The sequence below is a fragment of the Larus michahellis genome, chromosome 5 (genome assembly GCF_964199755.1).
Source record: "Larus michahellis chromosome 5, bLarMic1.1, whole genome shotgun sequence".
Taxonomy (NCBI): domain Eukaryota; kingdom Metazoa; phylum Chordata; class Aves; order Charadriiformes; family Laridae; genus Larus; species Larus michahellis.
The window spans coordinates 55013938-55036065 of NC_133900.1; the positions used below are offsets into that span (position 1 = coordinate 55013938).

The following is a 22128-nucleotide window of genomic DNA, read 5'->3' on the forward strand; positions in this document are numbered from 1 at the left end:
AGGAGCTGAGCAATCCAAGAGGTGCTTGCAGGGTAATTAGTCCTGTTTGGTCCGACAAATGCCCCTGCCTTGAAAAATGACCTTGTGCTACATGTAAAAACTGCACAAATATCTTAATTTTTGCTCCAGCTTAGAAGCTAGGCGAGAGAACCCAAACCCAGGAGACTTAGAGCCAAGTGTCTTGAAGCTGAATTGCATGGCTTATGCTGGGGGACCAGGGTTATGTCTGCCACTGTGGATGCCCTAAGGCAAAGGTTCTCCAGCTAACACTGTAGGTAAATCCCATCATGAGTGTACACAGAGACAAACGCATGACAGAGAAGCAGTTCTTTTCATTTTAGTGCAGTATATCCAGCAAAACATCACCTAAAATAACTTTGAGGTTAACCACAGGGAAAAAAAAAAACCCACATTACATTTTATGCAATTCTGCCTCACATTGCGAAGATCAGCTTTCTGTTCAAAATATTCTCTAATGCGAGAATGAGGCCTAAAACAGGCTTTTCATTATTATTAACCTGTGTATATATGTCAATTCATCTGACAACTCATAAAAATACGTGTATTTCTATAACAAAGCTACCATTTTTTCTCTTACAAATGTATATTATACATACACTTCTCCCATCGAGTCCACTGGAAGAAAGAACCCAACTGGAGATACTCCTTTTGCATTGCAAAGTGTGGTGAATGGGGTTCAAATGACAGGGAAAATTATACTGACCTGCCACTACCTCCATTCCCACTAAGTTTTGTAGGTCTTATACACAGAAGAAAAAAATTAGCTCTGTTCATCAGATTCTATTTCAGATAACGTTAAGTGGGACGTCAGTGTCCTAGGAAGGATGAGGAGCTGAAAAAAGGGTGAGCAAATGAAAAGATGAAAAGCCTTGCAAAAAAAAAAAAAAAAAAGAAGAAACAAAAAAGAAAAAGAGAAAAAAAAATTACACCAAAACCTAATTTCTACAAATGCAATAGCATGAAAACTTTCCAGTAGCTGATGTGCTACTTTGGTTCCCACGCAGCAAAAACTTGCAGGGCTGGCACTTGGGCACATTAAACTGCAGCAAAAATGTCCTTGATATGCCATTAAATTTTCACAAGGCTGAGGTGTTTCTCACTGATGCTAGGTCTGAACCTTTTTATCATTGCAATATTAGTCTCCTAAATGTCAGGTCATACCTATGATTATCACACATGAACTCCTTCAGTCTGGCCATTGGGAGGAGGACTGCAATTTCCCTTTGTGCTTCAGGTACATGCAGTGTTTAAAACCAGTCCTTGAGATTTTGGGCATCCTGGCAAGATTCCCCCACTGTGACTTGCAGAAATACTGCATTTAGCGAAGGCAGATGCTGGTTTTTCACTGTCATTCTAACAGAAACACAATAGATTTTGATATGAATAGTAATGCTCTCTAGAAATACAAAGGACATGATTCAGCTGGCTAAACGTAAGGATCTCGTATGATTTGAGACACCCTATGTCTAGACGACCTGAAGTGAGCCCAACCAGACTGTGTGTGTTGCTTTGGGAGAGCTAATAAGCTGGAAAGGCAAGCAGTATTGTTGTCTTCTCCCTTACTCTCACGCTGAGTCATTTAGGTTTATTATATGTTATGTTTGCATAGCAAATGTAGCAAGTCACACAGATAGCTTGAGCACTTGCAAGTTATGCAGTCTAAAAAATAAATATCCTTTCCCCCTAAGGGATTGTTTGTCTTCCTAGACTCTGAATATGTCTGAAAAGCACAACTCAATCACATGATTATCTACTAGTTCTACAATAGCCTTTTAATTAATATCAGTGTCATGACACCTCTGGTCCTAGGTGCCCTAGGATTATGCCTATGCATAATTAAAAATAAAGATTTAAATAGGACAAATAATAGTGAAATGAGCAGGGTACATGATAAATCAGTCCCTTTGTCATTCACTTAAGCAAAATTAATCAAAACACTTCAATATGCTAATAAACTGCAAAATTATTCATTGAGATGGTTTGTTCCTTCATCATGTCATAGTGTCAAAGGATTTGTCACCAGAGCTTCCACACAGATTTTCAGTATTTTTTGCATATATAAAGAAGTCTTAAGGGAAAACAGCACAGAAGCTCAGGCCCTAAAAAAGGCCATGTCAGATGCGTAAAAGCTGTAAATTTAACATACTTCAAGCATGCTAATATAGAATAATATATCTAACCTGTCTTATTTTCCTTCCTGTACTTGAAAACTCGGTCTTAGAAAAACTATTTTTAAAAGTTGTATGTTTGAACTGAAGAAATATTTTTTCATCGCTGTGCAATAGCCTAATACTCTTTGTATTTAAATGACTACACGTTTAATTGTGGGCTATAAAGGTCATTCTATAAGCGTTCAGGTGACTGGCCAGAGGCTGCAGAGCTATTGTTTGCAGTGTTGTATATTATTGTATAAAATCTGTGTTAGGCGAAGAATGAGGTCAAGGTAAGGAACAACGTTCAAGATTGTTTCTTTGTTCCACTTCCACTAAATTAGAGAATGTTACACACATCTGTTTACAGTCACTTTACTGCTAATAAGTTTAATAAAGGTTGCGTGATTTACATGTTATAGATGTGATGAAGACAAGTTCAAGCCACTTTCACTCTAGTGCATCTAGCTCTGACCGAGATGGTCTAAACCAGAGCGGTCATAGCTGCGATGCACTCTGAAGAGTGACATTCCCCAACACATGGTTAATTCTGACAATCGCATGCATTTTAAGAGACGAGCCAGAGTATCTTTGCCTCTATTCCCTCCTTTCCTTCAGGAATACCCACGGAGTGAGGCTCTAAAGGGATTCCTCTGGGTCTATGAATCCGAAGGAGGTGTTACAGCAGGGAGGTAAAATGGCACACAGCTTCCTACAGGACCTTCTCTGGAGCACTCACCTTCATGAACAGCTTTTGCAGCCCACGCTGTGCTCCCTGCTGCTGCAACACCACCGAGCTAACAAAACTGTACGAAGAATGAATTCTTGTTATGAGCATGAAGGCACCTGTTGAAATTCAATATATTAACTTCTTGGTTAGCTTACTGGGACATGAAGTTCTTGGAAGTGAGATACCTCTCAGTGTTATTTTCCTGGTAAAATGTTTTAATTAAAGCAAGCCATTTAGTTCCTACTTTTAATTATTATTTCTGGGAGTGCTACCAGGATTAGATATTTAACTTGTAAATGCCAAGCATTTTGTCTATCCTGCTCAGTCTAATAAGACCTATTTATGACTTCTACCTAAAATCCATCCCAATTATTATAAGTCCAGATCTTCAAATGGGTCAACTCAATTCCAGCCCTCACTTAGTTTACAAACTATGATGAAGAATCTGTTTTGCTCTAGCACTGGAGTCCTTTGGGGTGGACCATCAAAGGTCACATTCAGCGCAGGTGACTCCAAAACAGTCTCTAGAGACAAGGCATATCAGAGTCTAAGGAAAACCAGAAATGTGAGACAATTTCCCATAAAATCTATTTGATACAGCCTGCCTTGGTAATAGCTTCATGCTTGTGTCCCGACTACCATCATTGCCAGAGGCTGCACTTTCACAGTCCTGTGCCATACCCTGATGGAATGATAGGACCACTCTATTGTTCCACAAGGAACTGATCTAAAAACCTTGTTTCACTGTAAGAAAAAATCAAGATCTATCTCAACGTACACTGTGAGGAGGACTATCTTGGCCTTTAAGCAATAAGGTGTCTGGAGGAGTAGTAGTGTACAGACCTGATGGCTCAGATGAAATTTCAAACAACCTCAGGCAAGAAATTGTGATGCACTTCAAGATACACGCTGGGAGAGCTGCTGTAAATTGTATATTGCGGTTCTTCTCTAAACCTCTTGCAGATGCTAAAGCTACAAAGCAGTCTTGAGACTTTGGATCCCTGCACTGATGTCCAAGTTCGAAGTTATCAGTACCAAAGGGTTAAAAACCTTCCTGTTGCTTAATTATGGGAAGCAGAAAGACATAGGCTTCTTTATAGCATCTTCATGCCTTCTGAGTTCAGTCTTTTCCACATGGGTTTCCTTTGTCCTCTGCTTTACCAGCTGGATTCTCTCATATCACTAGTCTTTGGGGAAGGGAACACACATTTTTCAATTGCATCTCAAGAAGGGTTTTCAAAATCGACTTTTAGTCCAATCGCCTTATGAACCAGGCAACACGATGGCTTCTTTCCCCTTTTCTCCAAGGCAGGGAAAGGAAATATTTGGAGATTAAACACTCAGTCTATAATGCGAGGTTCATGTAGGCAGTAAAAGAATTTCATTTCCACAGTTTTGTCACTATTACTAATGTGTTTAACTGCATCACAAACAGAACAATACTTTAAGCTGGCAGATTTGGAAAAAAAAACAAGTATAAAAAGAGACTTTGCTGTTGCTGGAAAAGAATGTCCTTGGGCTGACAAATAAAAAAATAAAAGTCATTGGCAACTATTAGGTACAGAAGTATCAATAAGCAAAAAGAGCAGGAAGTGGATTGGGACAGGAAGCGAATAACACCTACTGCTAAGATAATTTATTAAAAGAACTGAAATATAAGGAAACTAGAAATGAGTTTTAAGGCCAAGAGATCACACAAAAATAGCTTAAATGCTCACTCAAGTCAGAAGAGAGTGGAGAGGAAGCAGGGAAGAGAAGGTGCACCCCTAGCTCTGTATCATTAGTGTGGAGCATGAAGAAGGAAATGGAGGATGCATAATGCAGGAGTGGTGTTAAAAGGAAAAAGCCTTCCAGCTCAAGGGAAAAAGATGTGCATTTCGATGGGTTGTACCCATGAGCAATTACGCAACAGAGAGTTAATTCTGCTTTGTTCTGCTTTACATACACTGACATGTTTAAAACTGTGACGCATTCCCCAGATTGGAGACTGGAGACAGAGTCTAGGCTCTTCTGTGGGATTTGGAGGCTGGACAGTTGTGCTCTTTTCTTTTGGGTTTTTGGTTTGGTTTTTTTTGAGCTGTCTCTGGCAGAGTGAATATTGATTAGTTCACATACAGTGGCCAGCCCCAAGAGGGAGCACAGAAAGCTCCTCAGAAGAACATCCTGTAATCCAGTGGTTCATGCATTCCCATGGATGATGAAAGCCTTTCAGGGAGAAAGGTTTCCTACACTTTGTAGATAAAAGGACAGGAGCAGCAGCAACATCCATTGCTCTAGCTGCCTTTTGAACAAAGGAACTGCCTCCTCCATGTTAGAACGAAAAGCCATGAACATCAGTCGTAAGGCGGTGAACCCAGAAGGTGGCATTTAAATCCCAGAGGGGCAGAATCAATCACACTTGCCTGTGCAGAGATGTTTTGTGCAGGCTGCTTAGGTATTCAGAGGGCTGGCAAACACGGAATAGGTCTTAGGCATTTTATGGAGTGCTAAGTGTATATCTGATCCTAAAAATGCTACGTGACACTAACAGTCTGCCAGCTCCTGCTGCTCCTGCCAGGCTGAGTAGTGCTGAGTAATCCTGATATTAACAGCTGATAAAAAGAGGGGTCAGTAGTTCATTCAAGCCAAGCTGGACTTCTAGATAAGCAAAGATAAATTGCCGAGTTCAGTAGGTCGGAATAACTGGAATAACTCCCTGTGTGTCAAGGATGGATGCACCAAATGCATGACCAGGAAATGGAGTGCTGGGTCTGGGGTAGGATACACAAATGCGGTTTATGGCTAACTAGAAGTGTAAGGTGCACTGCATTGCACACAGCGGAGGCAAAAGCTAACACATTTCAGATTGTGCCTCTCAGGTCCTGGGGGCTTTCAAAGGATCCATCTTTGAATGGATCACAGGTGTGTAGTTTTGCTATTTCCATGCTCCCCCAAATGAAGTGACAGCAATGGTTCTGAATGGAGTCTACAAACAGAAAAAGTTCAGTGTGTCTGGCTGAAAAGAGAAAAAAAAATCAACATGTAGATGCCCCATGGTGATGTTATGAGCTCTGCTAGATGCACCACATGTAGTATTTGGTACTATGAGCCTTTATGCCCATTTTGTGATTTGAGGTTGCAGAGGCATATTTTTATCAAAATTGAAGCAGGGGAAAAAACATATCTCTAAAGTCATAATGGTGTACCTTAAACATATTAGGATACATGGAAATCATATTTACAAATTTAGGTGTTGCCCAACATAGAAAGAAACCCAGCAATTTCTAATGGAAGACTGATGATCACAAACTACTCCCTGTCCAGTCTGAAGAAGCTGTCTGCAAATCAACCTGGGAATAGTGTTTTCTGTCTTTATGACTTACTGACCTTGTCACTTGTTTTTAGGAAAAAGACCCTAATTTGTACTTAAATGTGTTTAAATAATTATATAGTTTGATGTTATATGTAAAAGGGGTGACACTGGGTAAGGGAATGTGTCAAAACCTCGACCAGCTGAACAGCAAGTCAGGTACAAAGATACAGATACAAGTTTGCAGTGCAGATGTCTCTCGGAGTTTCACCTTACCCAGCTCAAGATGCCTCCTTGAGACTTGTGGAAGGGACCGCAGTCACCAGCCCTCAGCCAGTGACCACCCATCCTGTCCAAGAGCTTTTTGACCAAGATGTGCCCATTTCAGTAACACATAGATGCAGTCATTCCTGTAACACTTTATCCATGAGGAATTGGCAATGAACAGTCACTGGCAAGTAGGGAGATGTGCAGGGAGAAAGGAAAACAACAAAAAGAAGCCTGGAGAGCTTGAACACTACTATTTTTTTGCTTGATTAAAAGAACAAGATCCTTTAAAGATCAATGGTGGGTCAGAAGAAAACCCCTAACCATTTTTTTTTCAGTATGAAGAAAACATCCATCTGCACTAGTTGAGATGGACTCCACCAGAAAACTCCAGTTTCTCCATCCCAGTAAAACTACAGTGATTAAAAAATATCAGTATGGACTCTTCCCCTGATGCAAATTAGAACCTGACACTGTCAGGTAGACTGCAGAGCTGAACTGGGTGGGTTTCTACCTGGGAATAACTCAGCAGGAAAGCAAGGTGCTTCAGATCTGCTACTGGTGGCCACTTAGACTCACAGAATAATTGAGGTGGGTACAGATCTCTGATGGTCGTTTACTCCAATCCCCAGCTCAAAGCAAGGCCAACTTCAAAGGTGGGTATGGCAGGGAGCTTTATTTCTGTTTACTTAGTACAGAGCCTGTCCAGAACTAGTGACGTACATAGGAAGCACCATCATTTTGCATTAGAGATGTAAGATAAGGGTCTGATTTGCTGGTGTCATTGAAGATCCAATGGCACCTTTTCTGATGTGTACAGTTCTCAGGGCCTTAATCCCAGAAGCCAGAACCAGAGTTGGAAAGGATCCCAATGGGCTGCTCAGCCACTGTTCTTGGCCTGAAGCAGGATCAACTGAGCATAAGTATATTGTGACACATATTTGTCTATCCCGTTCTAGAAATTTATAGTACTAACGATGCAAAAGCTCTGTTCAAGTCCATTCAAATGCTTAATTATCACTAACATTCTTTAGAAAGGCTTGCTTAACATCTTCTCTAGTTATACATTGCTGAAATTTAAGCTTCCATCTTCTCATTCTATCTCCAGGGGACCCATACAGCAGTTTATTACCATCTTTATGACAGTCCGTTTCATACTGGATGATCGCTTTTAGATGTCTCCTCAGTCTTCTCAAGGTTAAATGACTTAAATTCTTTCAGTCTTTCCTCACAGGCGATATTGCCTATAGCTCTGGTCATTCTTGTTGCTCTCCTACGGATTCCTGTTGCTCCACATCTTTTTCGAAATGCAGTTCTGAAAATTGGGCAGAGCACTCAACTGACCCCTTGTTGGAGCTGAAGCGAGTGGAGAGATTGATTACATTTGATATATTCTTGATCACTGTGTGAAGACCTACAAATCCCCAGGTCTTTTCCTGAAATTGATACCTAACTGGCTGTTCCCTACAGTTTCGGAAATATGTTGTCTGCATTTGGGTAGCTAACTGGTTTTGCTTACGTGTGAAGCTTTGCACTCACCCTCACTGAATCGCTTCTTTTTATTCATTTTATACTATCATTCCACTCTATTAAAATCCTTTGGAATTATAAAACTGTTGGCCAGAAGGATTTAAAGCAAGATTTAAATTCTACAAAAGCAATATAAACAAGACTCAGAAGCTTCCCAGAAAAGAGAGAGATGACTCATTATCAGAAAGATATTTGGTTTATTGTGCAATTAGAAATGTCTGAACAATGAATAGCCCAGACTAGAGGGGTAAGGTGAATTAAAGAGGTGACTACTGACCCGATTACCAGTGAATGGAAGGTGTTAAGGGATATGGAGAATGCCAGGAGAAGGTTAATGTTTAGGTCATGTATGAAAAGAAAGGAAAGGACTAAAAAACATTCAGCTCCAAAAGAAAAATCAAATGTATCACAAGCCCTAGTATCAGAAATAGCACAACATGGCCAGAGAGTTTCACTAAAGCCCAACATTTACAACACTTTTTTAACCTCATCTGTGACCCACAGAGGCCCCAAGGGAAGATGTTGACTTCTCCCAGCTCATTTGTTACAAAAGCTCATTATATTTAAAGGAAAACCTCCCTGGGAAGCTTATTTAATTTAACATCACAGTTCAAGTGAATGGATGGGAAGATAAACAGAGATGGGGATTGCTGGCAGGCAAGTAGGGTGGCCCAGCTTTCAAACTGCTGCAGAATTTACTTGTTGTGAAGAAATGAAGTTCTTATAGGTGTCCTTCATATGCAGTCTGGAGTCAATCATCAGTCTGAGCTGGCTTTGGGGCACAGCTTAGAGTTAAAAAGAGAAAGAAAAAAAATTCTGGCAGAAATCCTGAGGAGACTTGTCGTCTTCACCTAACCAGATACCAACAAGACATTTAGGATAAATCAGCAATGAACTAATTTCTGGACTCAGCTGGATGTGGACTAATGGATCAGTGCAAAGAGGCCAAGGTAATCCAGGGAGATATTTAATTTTGCCTCAGCCAATTCTGTACAGAAATGCAGTCTAACTAGCAGCCACTTGTGGGGAGGATGGAGGTTGATTCTCAGGAGCCTGTAAGTATAATTCTGTGCTTAACACACAAATTGGAAAATGGTATTGTAATCTGATGCATGACACTTCTGAATAATTAGAAGTGAGAAATTCAGTGTGCACAGCAGATGAATCTGCCAAAAAATGAAGGGGGAAAAAAAAAGAGAGAATTTCTACATTCAACTACAGTAAAAATATAGTGAGCCAGAAAATAGTCTCCAAAATGCTTTAAATGCATAAAAGCCATCCCAAATGGTACAGGAAAGCAAGCCGATGGCACAAAGGTTAGAGGTAGAAAGATAAGCAAGTTTTTTTTTTTTAACTTGTGGACAATTAATAGTGAGAGTTTTACTACCAATAATAATAGTATCTATGAAGTGCGGGGGAAAGATTGGCAATGGATTAAATTATCAGTGTAGATAGCAAAAGCTGAGGAAGAAAAGACTCTAAAAATTGTCCAAGTAATTAGCCTTGAATGGAGAAGGTGACATGGAAAATGCACCAAAAATGTGTAAACGTTTTCTGGAAGTTGGACCTCTAGAATTCAAAACACATGCAGAGAGGATAACAAAGTGCCTGGACTTACTATGGATAATAAAGACATGCTTGATAACATGAGAGGGTCTTACAAAAATAGGTGGTAGAAGTGCACTTCAAAAGCATCTCAAGAGAACCAGCTGATTGTAGGCTACTCAGTAGAGATGAGTCGATCAGGCTGGGGAAGTTTCCCAGGAAGGCAAAGACAGGACATGACTGAAACTTATTTTAAATCCCAGAGACACCCTGCCTACTAAAACTATTGCAGCATAGCAGAAATAAGAACTGATTCCTTTCCATTCCTTGAATGTTTCTGACAACCTGCTAATACCAAAAGGAAGTATGCCAGCCAAAAGTGAGCCCGTGAGCCAGGGAATATAGTAAATGCTGGCACTGAATGAGGCAACACAGGTGGGAAGGAGGAATGAAATCCCAAAACATTTCTGGGGCTTCTGGTATGGCACTGCATATTTTAATGCAGTACAGCAAAATATTTGACGGGAATTTCTGGTTTATCTATCAACCAGATGACTGCTGTTGTCCAACTGAAGAATGACATAGGATCATAGGAAAATTCAGGCTGGATGGGACTTCAGGAGTTCTCTAGTCCAACCTCCTACTCCAAGTAAGGTGAGCTATGAGATCAAGACCAGGTTACTCAGGGATTTATCCAGTCTGGTCTTCTAATGGTGAGGCACGAAGAGATGTTTTAGGCCACTGAGGAAATGTAACAGGAAGGCATAATGCAACCTTCAACCCATTCTTTGGCCTCCTTTTCAAATCAGATTAAACAAGAAAATGAGACATCAGGTTCTGTGAACTCCCCAAAATGAAATGAGCTTACTTTTAAGGGCTTTTTTTAAATAATTTCCAAGAGCAAATTGTGTCCTGGATGCTCTAGCAGATTCATTGTCTTAATCGACTCCCAGTTTTCAAAAACTGAGAGGTTTTTTTCCCCCCTCCTCACATTTAAAATGTTTTTCTCATAAAATCTGAGACCAGTGTTTGAACTATGGTTATTATCAAGATCAAGATCAGAGTCCCGCTGCTCCACAATGGTATGTGGACATTAAAAGACACAAGTCCTGAGCAGATATGTGTTGGTCATGCCATGACCCTGCAAATGCCAGCAAATAACTGTGCTGTTCCATTTCTCACAGACACTGAGTTAAAGTTATTTTGAATAGTGTTCCTTCTCCACTACTCCACATGGCAAATGAAAAGTTTTACAGATGATCTCAGTGAAGATTCAGGACACCAAAGACACAACTGAAATTGAACACAAAGACACAAATCAGTTCAAAATATTATTGTATTCAGAGAATGAATTGATGAAATTTCTGCCCACAGAAGATAACTGAAGCTAAGCAGAGCCAGCTGTTCCCCTCTCCCCATATATTCTGTGATCTCCCACAGTACTTTTGTAGGGTTCTGCACTTCAAACAGAAGTTTTGTTTCTTGCTCTTCCAATACCTCTTCATAGGTTGTGAGGAAAAGGGAATCATTTTAGAGACCAAATTGAGAGTTTTAAGGATTGAAAAGGGCTCTTATGATTGCTCCTGCTCCAGTCTACCCACATTTTACAGTCCCTTTCAGGCAGAACCAAAATAACTTGAAAAGGTGGTCATTTATTATAATAAGGGTCTTGAGTTCTCTGGTATGAAATTATTGTGCCACCCAAAAGGAATTCCTGGCAGTCATCAAATACAGAATATTTTCACCTGTATTTATTTGGGAGGAAATCTGTGGTCAGGACTGGCCTTGCTTCCCTATAATGGCTCTTTAGATTCATGCATGCTACAGGGTAGCTTGCCTAGGGTTTGGAAAAACTGCACTGCCCTGATTTTATAGTTATACATAGATCGGCACACAAGCGTGGTAAAACTGATGCCTTGTCCAGAGGACCTTGTTGTGAAATGAATTGCAAACACTACCCTATCTCAAGCAGCTTGTTCAAGGAAATTACTGCCATGCTAAAGAGATATATACTTCTGCAGTTCCACAATTTGAAAAATACAACTGTTTCCAAAACCTACGTTGCCATACAGGATAGAAGGCAGTGGAAGTGGATTGCAAAGGAAAAGAAACTGTCCCAAAGACTCAGCACTCTTCTCGATGTCTGGGATCTGATGAGTTAAAAACTGAGGAACTTTGAAGCTAAAGCACTTCAGTGAGGTCTGAGAAATCTAATAATCCACAAATCTATACCTTAACACAGTAGCACAGGGCAGATAGTGAAGACTAGATACTCACCTGGCTATCCAAGAAGAACAGAACCAAAAGATTGGAGAACACGTCCCAGTATTTGTAATTCATATTACGGCAGATGCTGGTTACATATACATCAAAGAGGTCTTGTCATCACCTAGCTATGTCATAAATCTATATATGATAATTCGCTCACAGGCTGCAATTAGAAGAAAACACAGTTTCTTTACTGGAGAATCTGGAGCACTGGAAAGATACCCTGAGTTCATGGTCTGCATCTTGCAAGTTATGAAGACACAAATTGCACCAAGTCTTGAGATCTTGGTCATCATCAATCCCCCAAAATTATGCCAGTTTGCCTTTTGCCCTTCTTATACCAGTGTATGCACAATGAGCCCTCAGACATGTGTGATAAAGCAGTGCCCTTGTTGCTTGGTTCTCTTCCTTTCATTAGCTGACTCTGGAAATTTAAAACCAGGAAGAAAAGTTGTAAAAGCAGAAGGGGCAAATCTGGTGCCCAGAGGAGCTCACAGTCCCTCTCTAGGACACAAGGAGAACAAAATATTAACTTTGCCCAATGTATGACAACCAATACAAAGTACATGTGTCTGGGGGACTGTGACTGACAGTCCTTTGTGAAGGGCTGTTTGAAAATTTGTTCTGTATGGTGACCTCTGCACTTCTGTAGCTTCATATTTGAAGAGATGTCAATTCACAGGACAGGGTCAAGGTTCTTTATGTTCTTAAATGTGTATTTGTTTTTTGTATTGCCTAGTATTGTTCAGGACTTGAAAAAATACACTATGTATCTAGTTTAAAAGTATGCATCCTAAGAAACTTACACAAGGTGGAAATCAGTTGGGAAAGGTACCAAAAATGTTGCCTTCTTTCATATAGTAGTAAGGTTAGCAATGTAGCCTTAGAGAAGCAAGGCTTAATTAGTACAGGCCTCCTGAAAACAGTAGGTCTTCAAGAGGAGTGAAACAGATGAGACAATAGAATGTTTCACACTTATTCAATGCCATTGCAAACACAGAAGGCTTGAAAAAAATGGCAAAAAGCGGCAGAAAATTTGTGCAACCTCTTCTCTGTTGGAAAGGTGGAATCAGACCCTCTGCTCACATGACCTGGCGCAGTGTCACAGCCATGCAGGCCGGATTGTCCTCCGACCAAAGAGCTGACCCTCAATTAATACGCACACCGTTCTGACTTTGCTTACATGACCACTGCTAATTTTGTGACTATAAGAATCAATTTTTAGAAATGACTGACTCACTTCAGCTGACAGGTTATGTATGATTAATATGCAACATAGAAAAAAAAAAGTTTAATAGTTTAATGCCTCTAAGCAAAATGCAAAATTGTTTAATGATACAAATTAAAACTGCTGCAAAATCTCTGTAACTATACACTTTTAAAATTTAAATTATATTACTTTGATCATTTGAGGTCTAATGCTGGAAGATACTGAACACCTCTTAAAAGTTTTGTGCTTGACTTCAACTTCTAAATAATTAGTAGACTTTGAGGACAGTTTCATATTCCACAAGCATGGAGGCAGAGTTTGGCAACAGTAATGTTATGACACAAACTCATTTAAAGAATAAACTCTACAGAAAAACAAAATATCAGTAACAAATCCAAACATTAAAGTAGAAACCTGAATCCTAAAAAGTATAAGGCTGGATCCGAAAATTTACCTAAACAATATTTAGCAATACATCAGTAATAAAAATAATAGATTAGGCAAAACTATAATACTTCCTCAAAAGTATGCTAAGGCTACAGTGTACAAACTGAGTTTGAAATCAATTGAATTGACAACAACGTGGTTATTTTTAATGCATTAAGGCATCCAGTTTTGTTTACCTGTTTTGTTCCAAAATCCTAAATATAAATTAAGGTGGAGAGCCTTTACTTCCAAAGAACTCTTTTTCTAAGTCTGTGGAATATGACATTTAATACGTGATGCAAACCAAGCAGCCACCTTCTACTCACAAAATATAAAAGGAGCTGAACACAACTTGCTGATACAGTCCAAATACTGCCAGATCAGAAGTATTTTTACACAAGCACTTCACAAAATATTTAACAGTAAACTCTAAACATTTATCTAACTCAAATATATTTGTCATGTTCCCAAAGGGTTAATATTGTCTTGCTTCATTTCTTACATGTAGTAATTTAGCTCTGAACAAAAGCAGCTCCCTGCTGGTTACCTTGGCTAAAGGAAACACAATGAACTGGTAAAAACCAGTTTTATCTCACTGCTGTTGCCTAGGGCTACAGACAAAATGAAGTAAAAAAATTCACATGCAGAGTATTAGGTGCTTATGAAAGATCCAGCAGCGCTGTTGCCTAGTGATTCAGTGAGGAATCAGCATAGGCCAATGAGGTGTATGGGTACTGAATAACATCCCCGATGACTGCTTTACATCTCCTGCAATTCTGTCATACACCCCCATGATTTCCCAGTGGTAAGAATCACTTTCAAGGGAACCTGTCAGGAAAAAAAATGAAAATGTAAACAAACAAACACATCGCATATAGCAAGATTACTATTTTTGCTTTTCCCTTTGGATGTTGATACTGCTCTAGATTGCATACCTATCCAATATGAAATGTTCTTCATATCTATTGATACTTAATTATCACTAAAATTTTGATTAAAATACCGTAACAATTAAGACCAACCTTCAGTTTTGAAATTGCAAATACATGTTATTGAACTGCATGGAATATGATAAAACAAAATTAATCTTCTTACACTTTTCAAAAGAGCCACAAAATCAGAGTGTTTATAATCATCAATTTTGTCAGCAATGCACAAAGATACTAGGTTTATTTTACCATCCAGTTTTCCAGTTCTGGGTTATTTTTGTTGTTGCTTTGGTTTTATTTCAGTTTGCTTTGCAGTTACTGGTGCTTTGTTACACAGTAGATTTTCTGACATGAAAGGTGCCTCATTAGCAAGGACTATATTTTGGAAAAGAAGCTACTTCAAAGATAAAGCATCCTTTTCCTCAAAGAGGAGAAGGAAATCTCTCCCCATTAAGACTATATGTGTGCTCTACTTTAGTGACATTTTTCCTCCATATTAAAAAATAATATTCATATTAACAGAGCACATAATACATATTTAGTTGAAGCAAGTGTGTGAAGAACAAGAGGGGCATTTCACAAAAAATCTTTTCATCTTCAACATCTCTAATCCTAAAAGACATATTCTTACTGTATAGAAGGGTAAACAACATGAACAAAAACACAGATCTTTTTTTAAAAGATCACTCTCAATTTCTTCTCTGAGATCAAGCTGTTGGTACTTTTCTATCTGGCCTCTGCCATCGATCCATTCATGATGCTTCAGAGGAATATGAAGTCTCTTCATGATGCACATAATCTAATGTGCAATAGGAGTAAAAGTATGTCATGACTCCTTCAGTAACTTGCTCAGGAAAAGAAGACCAAAACAAGGGTAATAAAGCATGTATCTCCAAATACTTCTACTGCCTATTAAAAAGACCTAATCTTTGAAACCCCCAGAAAACTACCTATTGTCCAAGAACGTGTTTCTTTCCACCTAATGAAACGTAGCTGTCATTTAACAGAGAATTGCTGTTCTCATGGGAATGACATATTGAATCTATTTGCTAATGCATTGAGATGAATTTGTCAGGGTATGATAGCAGATACCCTAGACAGATGTGAAAGAAACTGTGTGTTTCACACTAAGATGGTGTGTCCCATTTTGTCCACAGGACATTAAAACCTTCTGCCAGTTAGTGGTTAGTCTGAAATATGTAACACTAAAATGATATTCTGCCCATGTAAATATGAACACTCTCATTAACCATGTAAACATTTGTCTGTCTCAGAAACCCATTAAATTGTTCATATTTTATTTCATGGCAATGACTTCCTCAGGCAAAGCATGAAGTATGTTGTCTCTGACAAAGTCATCAAAAAGAGTCTCCTAAAACTATCAAGGAAGGACTACAGTGTTGCTATTAACTTTATATACTGTCAATAATACCATATTTGATTATTTTAATGAACCCTACAGCAGCACAACTGCCAGGTGTCTAATACTGTCACTAAAAATATTCAGATGTAGTCTACCTGGTTCTTTTTTCCAGGAATTTGTAACAAAAGAAGCTAGGCAAGAACACATGTACAATGTAAGCAACCTGTAGAAATGCAACTTATAAAGCTTGGGAGTGTCAGTGCAAGAAATGTATAATCCCAGTATGGCCAAAAGGTCTCACTTTACCACATCTGGTAAATAGGAGTGCAAGGTCTTACAAAGGTTAAGTGAACAGCAATGGGGAGGGATCCAGCATAGGAAGGAGAGAGAGTAATTTAGATCTCAGATACCCCTCATTCTCTCCTCTCAGCTTTTGTGGGAAAGACGGGCTCCATAAAGACCCAGAAATATGTAACTGCAAGACCTCCAGAGAAAGCCTCACGAAGTGGCTGAGATGCTGAAATAGATATAGAAGATCTGGAGGAAGAAATAGAAGCTAAAACTGATCCAGTAGTTTTCTTTTTCAGCAACTGCCTTTAGTGCAAGTCTGTATGTTGTAACCATTTCTGAAATAAATAGAATAAACCTTTTTCTGCCCCCAAATCTTATTCGGTAATACTGCTGAATGAGTAATATGGTAACACCAAATACTCTGCTTCTCAGGAAAGTGGAAACCTTTGGACTGTTGCTCATTTAATCAGTTTAGGGGTTCCAAGGAACTATAGTCCTTTATTGAGCAACAAAAGCTGAGCAGTAGGCTAGGGCGAAGGGTACCAGACTTGTAAAGAGAAAAATACCATTACTTTATAAAATAATTACAATTAGGTCCAATACACAGATAAATACAATAGCTGTGGAGCTAGCTACTCAGTTTTTACAGCTCTTGTTCTGGTAGATGATGTCCTATACTTTAAACAATGACCAATGATTTTGTCTGCTTTATATGTTAGGCATCCACACGAAAATGTTAAAAAGACCAATTTTCTAAGTGAAAATTACTGAAGAAAGATCTTTTGCAATAATTTTTCAGCAGTAATGAATGCCTGGCACATTTAGAAAGCCTATTAAAGGCACATATTTCTCACTCTACCACACCCAACAGAAATTTCATCGCAATGAAAGAAATAGATTTTGAAATTACCATACTGCATTGCTAAAAGAAAGAGTAGATGATAATCACACTTTCCAAAATGGAGGTTGAGTTTCTTTCAGTTATTTTCCTTTAGAATTTTTATAGTAATTTAAAAAAGCAATTATCCGCAAATATGAAAATGATGCTATTGAAGTGAAAGGCAAAATACTTGTCTCTAGATTCTTAATACGATGACGATAACATACAAAGCTAAGTAAGTATGGCCGAGATTGTAATGGAAATTCAGAATTGTCCCTACCTTTAGTGGCACTTCCAAGGCAGTTGTTTGCTGCAGGGACTCCATTGTTCTTTTTACCAGTACTGTAAGGTAAATTTGAAAAACTACATCATTGTTTTCCATGGTAGAATTGTTATATAGAAAAAAAAAAAAATCACATGCTTTATATTCTGTTACACAATACTTGCATTTCTACATAAAAAAATTTTAACCATTTACGATTTTTTCAATTTTTTTTTAAAGTTAAATTTTATTTCTTGTGGAAGGTTCACTTCCTTATTTTAAATTGAATTTTAGGTGAAATTTGGATAATTATTTAACTTATATATCCCATAAATACAGAATTACAGCACTAATATATTTTACATAGAGGTACAGCATGTCTGAGTGCTGTATTTCTCAGCTTTCAAGTTCAGTACTCTTAACTCTGGTGACATTTTATATATTTTAATTTTCTCATGCAGCTGTAAAACTCAATCTAAAAAAAAAAAGCTAGGAAAAAAAAATACTAGATGTCTGAACTGTCTAAAATATCTTATTCTTCAAAGTAAAAACATCAGGGCCAAATTTAAAAAAAATCTTCCCTGTGGGATAGTGGAGCTATCAAGAATCTAAACAATTAAACTTCAGTACGATTTATGTAACTTAACAACTCATCATGTCGTAACACTATGCTCAGTATTACTGTGAAAATGCATCTATAATTATTCCAAATCAATCATTTGGGACCAGATTTGTCATCCTTGGTCATGCCAATTAGTGCTTTGCTTGACAAAGATTGCTGCTGCAACACAATATGGTTCTAATAAAAATCAGAGACATTCCATGGATAAATTTTGGCTAGTGAAAGTGAAATAGGAATACCAGGCAGCCCCAGAACAAAAGTTCTTGAGCAACCTCCATTGCTCATACAGGATGGCTAACTAAATAACGTGTCTTGTCATGTGCCTTACAGAACTGAGAAATATCAAGGTATGCAATACATGGTGCTAACTGCTAGACCAAAACCCATATGATTACTTAGAAGCTTTCTTTGAAGTTATCCCTTGATGCACATCACGGTTCTTTTGCAGCTGAGGTTAGACGCAAAGGAACGACAAGAACTCTAAGAAGCTGTGTATGGTTGCTACTCTGGTTGCTGCTGAAACCTTTTCTAATGATGCCAACAGTGAAGAATGGTATGTAACGTTTTGTGTCACATCGGTGACACTGAGGCTGGCTTGAAAATAATGATGAGGATAACTAGTTTCTGCCTAAACAGAAGTGGAGTGCTCAGACTCTGCTGGCTCACTCAGACTTACGTGCTAATGAGCTGTCATAAGATTTTCCATGAAGTCCGAATTATGCAGTAACTCAAAAGATCAGCAGCTGAAGTGCCAAGGCTGAGGAAGCTGAGACATTTGTTGACACATCTATGTACAGCTACACCTATATATTTGCTTCTTCTTACCTCATTTGAGGTAGCTTATGGTCCATTGTAGGACATAGCACTGTTTTTGGAGAGCAGAAACAAATATTGCAACCACAGATTGTGAAAGGGGAAGTGCTGGCCTAAATAATTATCCATTTAAAATCCAATCCAAGTCAACATGGCTATTAATAGAGGAGTGTTGGACTGCCTCCGTCTTGAGAAGCCCACTCTAAATTTAAACAAGCTGCCAGCTCCAGGAGTCAGCAATACAGCAGACGTCGGGGCGCTCCAACCAGGTGGCATGCTGTCAGAAGGCTAAGAGCATTGCCAGTCAGTCCCTGGGTAAACATTTTTTCCATCGGTAAGCTCCCTACCAGGCTACAACTGCACAAAGCTTTTGTGAAAGCATAACAACTGGATTCTGCACTTCTCATGCAGAATCACTCAGCTCTGTATGTTCCACCAAGCACTTATGAAGGGCACTTAACATTTTTTGAGCTGTTAGACAAATAAACAGCAATAGAGCATCAGGGCAATGGGAGGAATAGGCCTTTTTGACAAATAGAGCTCCAATGGAAAACAAAAGATGGAGCACAAGTAAGTGGCACCAATTCATGGGTTGAAAGATGTGAGCAGTATGATAAAGGGTGCTGTCTGCATATGCACTGAGTTGGACTAGTTTTCCCCTAGTTCTCTAGACCTCTGAATTTGTCTAGTTCTCTCCCATATAACTGTTATCCCCAAAAGGGGATTCATGACGGCAGTGATGATTGCAACACCTTTCCCTGTTGGTTCACACAGTTTTCGCTTTAAGGCATCTGGCACGATCAGAATTCTGCTGCGTTCTTAACTGCTCTTTAATTTTAAAAAGTACAGATTAAAGTGGCCACATCAGTGAACAAACTTAATGGTTCCTCGTTCACTTTGACAACCCATTAAAAACCTCTCCATGGTTTGCTCCATTTTCTTCATTATTTTTTTCCATGTCAGTTCGGCACTCTGTTCTCTTTCTCATGTCACATTGACTTCTTCATCTCTTCCCAGAGTTCAGTGGGTGGCATAGCAAAACCATTCATTTCAAGCAATCTGAAGTTGTTTTGCCTGCATTTCAGCTTTTTGAAATCATACCTTTGCAAGCATCCAAAAGATTTGCCTACATCTACTTTACAACAGATTTTGAATGAAATAATAAATATATAATGACAACAGAAATATCAAAAAAAAAAAAGCATCTGGATTACCATTCCTGTTCAGTAGTCCGGTAAGACAGTAAAGAAGGAAGCATTTAAACAAAATGACAGTCTGCACAAAAATAAATAGGTAAACTGGCTGAATACTTTTAGGCTGGAAATTTAAAGTTCTAGATTTTGGAGAGATGAAATTCTGGAACAGTCTCCCAGTGGGAGTAATTTTTCCTATGGAGATGATAATTTATAAAAGAGACCATATGGCATGGTGGTATGTAATCACAGGAGAGGTCCCCTTTAGTCCTATGTATATAATATCTGATTCTCCCCCTACTCTCTCAAATCTTGAAAACTCTCCTTTTTCTCAAGGCTCAAAACAAGCAATCCAGACATACACAACTGGCTCTTCTTTATCTCATAGACATTATAAGAGTGTGGTCACTCACAAAAGTGACCATAATGTTTAAATAGATCTGTCTCTACCACTCCTTATTTTTTGTTTCTTTTTACAGATTTAGATTGGAGGCTTTGGGGATAATGATTATTTCTGTTCAGTCAAGAATCTAGTATATCTAGGGCACATAAATTATTAATTCTAAAATGTTCTTTTGCAGCCAGCCATATACTGCAATAGCATCTGTAAAATGCTGTTCTCCCAACCTTTGCAACTTTTCTCTCAAAACCCACAGTCAGCAATTACGAGATTTGTTGATTATACTCATCCTGGAATGCTTTGTAAGTGCTAAATATGTAATGTTAAAATATTATGTATAAAAAAAATTGGTGACAGTAAAGTGAAGAGATCATAGAGGAACCAAAATATTAACAGATGTTTTAACATATTTTAGATTTTCTTGATACTGACCAGAATAAATATGCTTATTGAAAGTGTTGTGAATAGGAGCAAAGAAAAGACACGCATGCCTGCTGTGGAACAAAAGCTTATTTGTCCCTATTGAACTGAAGACATTTTTCAAGCTCACTCACCTATGAAATTATGAGTCCAGAAAGATGTCAAAGCTGGCCAGGCATATGATCTATGGAATAGGGATTTTTGCAAACTGAAAGCTATCTGGAGGCATCTTTAGTTTATGCACTAGTGTTTTTCAAGTTAGAAAAAGGCAGCTCAGAGAACAGAAAATGTCACTAACTTGTGATGACCAGTTCATTCTTTTGTTTTTCTGTTACTTGAGTCCCTTTTTGAACATGTCCACTTTTTTATGCAGCTGCCTCAGTACCCATTAAGTGCAGAATAAAATGAAATTTCATGCAATTTGCACACAAGCCAAAAATTTGTATTGGCAGATTTTAAAAAAATCTGAGATACTGTTCTTTAGGTAGCAATAATCTTAATTTATCTTAATATCAAAATAAATATGCTTAGTTTATTCTGATTTTTTTTTCTTAGACTGGTCCTTTCAGTGTTCTTATGCTTAAAGTAATCATTTCAGCTGAAATATTTTATACCTGGTAAAAAAATCAGAAAAATTGTCTAGAACTGTATGTTTTATATGTACCGAAAATAAGAACCGATGCAGAAATTAACTTCTTTAATTCTATCAATAATGTATGATTACAAATGAGTTCTAAAAAAACCCACCTTTAAAAATTGCCCTAATGCACTGTGATATTCAACGCAAAGTAATGGAATACACATATTTCTACAAAAATACGTTATTTCAAGTACCAAGTGTCTTTCATTTAATTATTCTTCTCACTAATGGATGCAATTAAGCAAGCATAGTGACAAGGAACAATCCATAGTAATCACCGCTGGCAAAGTTCACCTTTCAAATCCACCAGGTATATATGGAATACACATCAAAACCCAGATCTTACAGTTGTAACTACAAGTATATCTGTAGTGTAAAAAAAAAAAAAAATTATTCTGCATTTCTTCACCCCCTTTTAGCAGTAATATATTCACTATAATCCAAGGGCAAAGAGGCATTTCAAACAGAGCGTGGAGAGGTAGTCTCAGAAATAGTCTCCACAAAATGAAAAATGGGGTTCTGCAATTCCTGAATACTCTTCCAGAGCCCCTAGACAGACTCACAGTTTGATGTGGGAACAGTCTGTGTACTTGATTACACAGACTTCAGAACTCAGAGATGCTGAGCTCTCTCAGAGACCAGTATTTGGCATTCCCAAAATATCATCTGCCTTTCTGCTTCCTGGGCTGCTGGAGAGCTCAGGATGTGAGGAAGCCAGACAGGCAAGCTGGCTAGAAACTAGGCAGATTATTGATGGTAAAGCTGACAGTCTTCTGCCAAAAGCAAACCTATTTCTGACAAATGTTTTTATTTTATATTTCCAGGCACCCTCTAATAGAAAATGAGAAAATGATATGCCATATCTTTGTTGAAAATTAC

At 38.4% G+C, this 22128-nt stretch overlaps 1 protein-coding gene across 1 annotated transcript in view; it reads right to left on the bottom strand.

The window, feature by feature from the left end:
* Window positions 1–14195: 14195 nt before the first annotated feature.
* The window catches only part of POLN (DNA polymerase nu), a 94556-nt gene continuing 86623 nt past the window's right edge, over window positions 14196–22128 (bottom strand). Inside the window, exons 21-22 of the mRNA XM_074587392.1 lie at window positions 17180–17241; window positions 14196–14264 (exon numbers count right to left, since the gene is read on the bottom strand). Of these exons, the coding sequence (XP_074443493.1) occupies window positions 14196–14264; window positions 17180–17241 (131 nt within the window). The remainder of the gene's footprint in view (window positions 14265–17179; window positions 17242–22128) is intronic.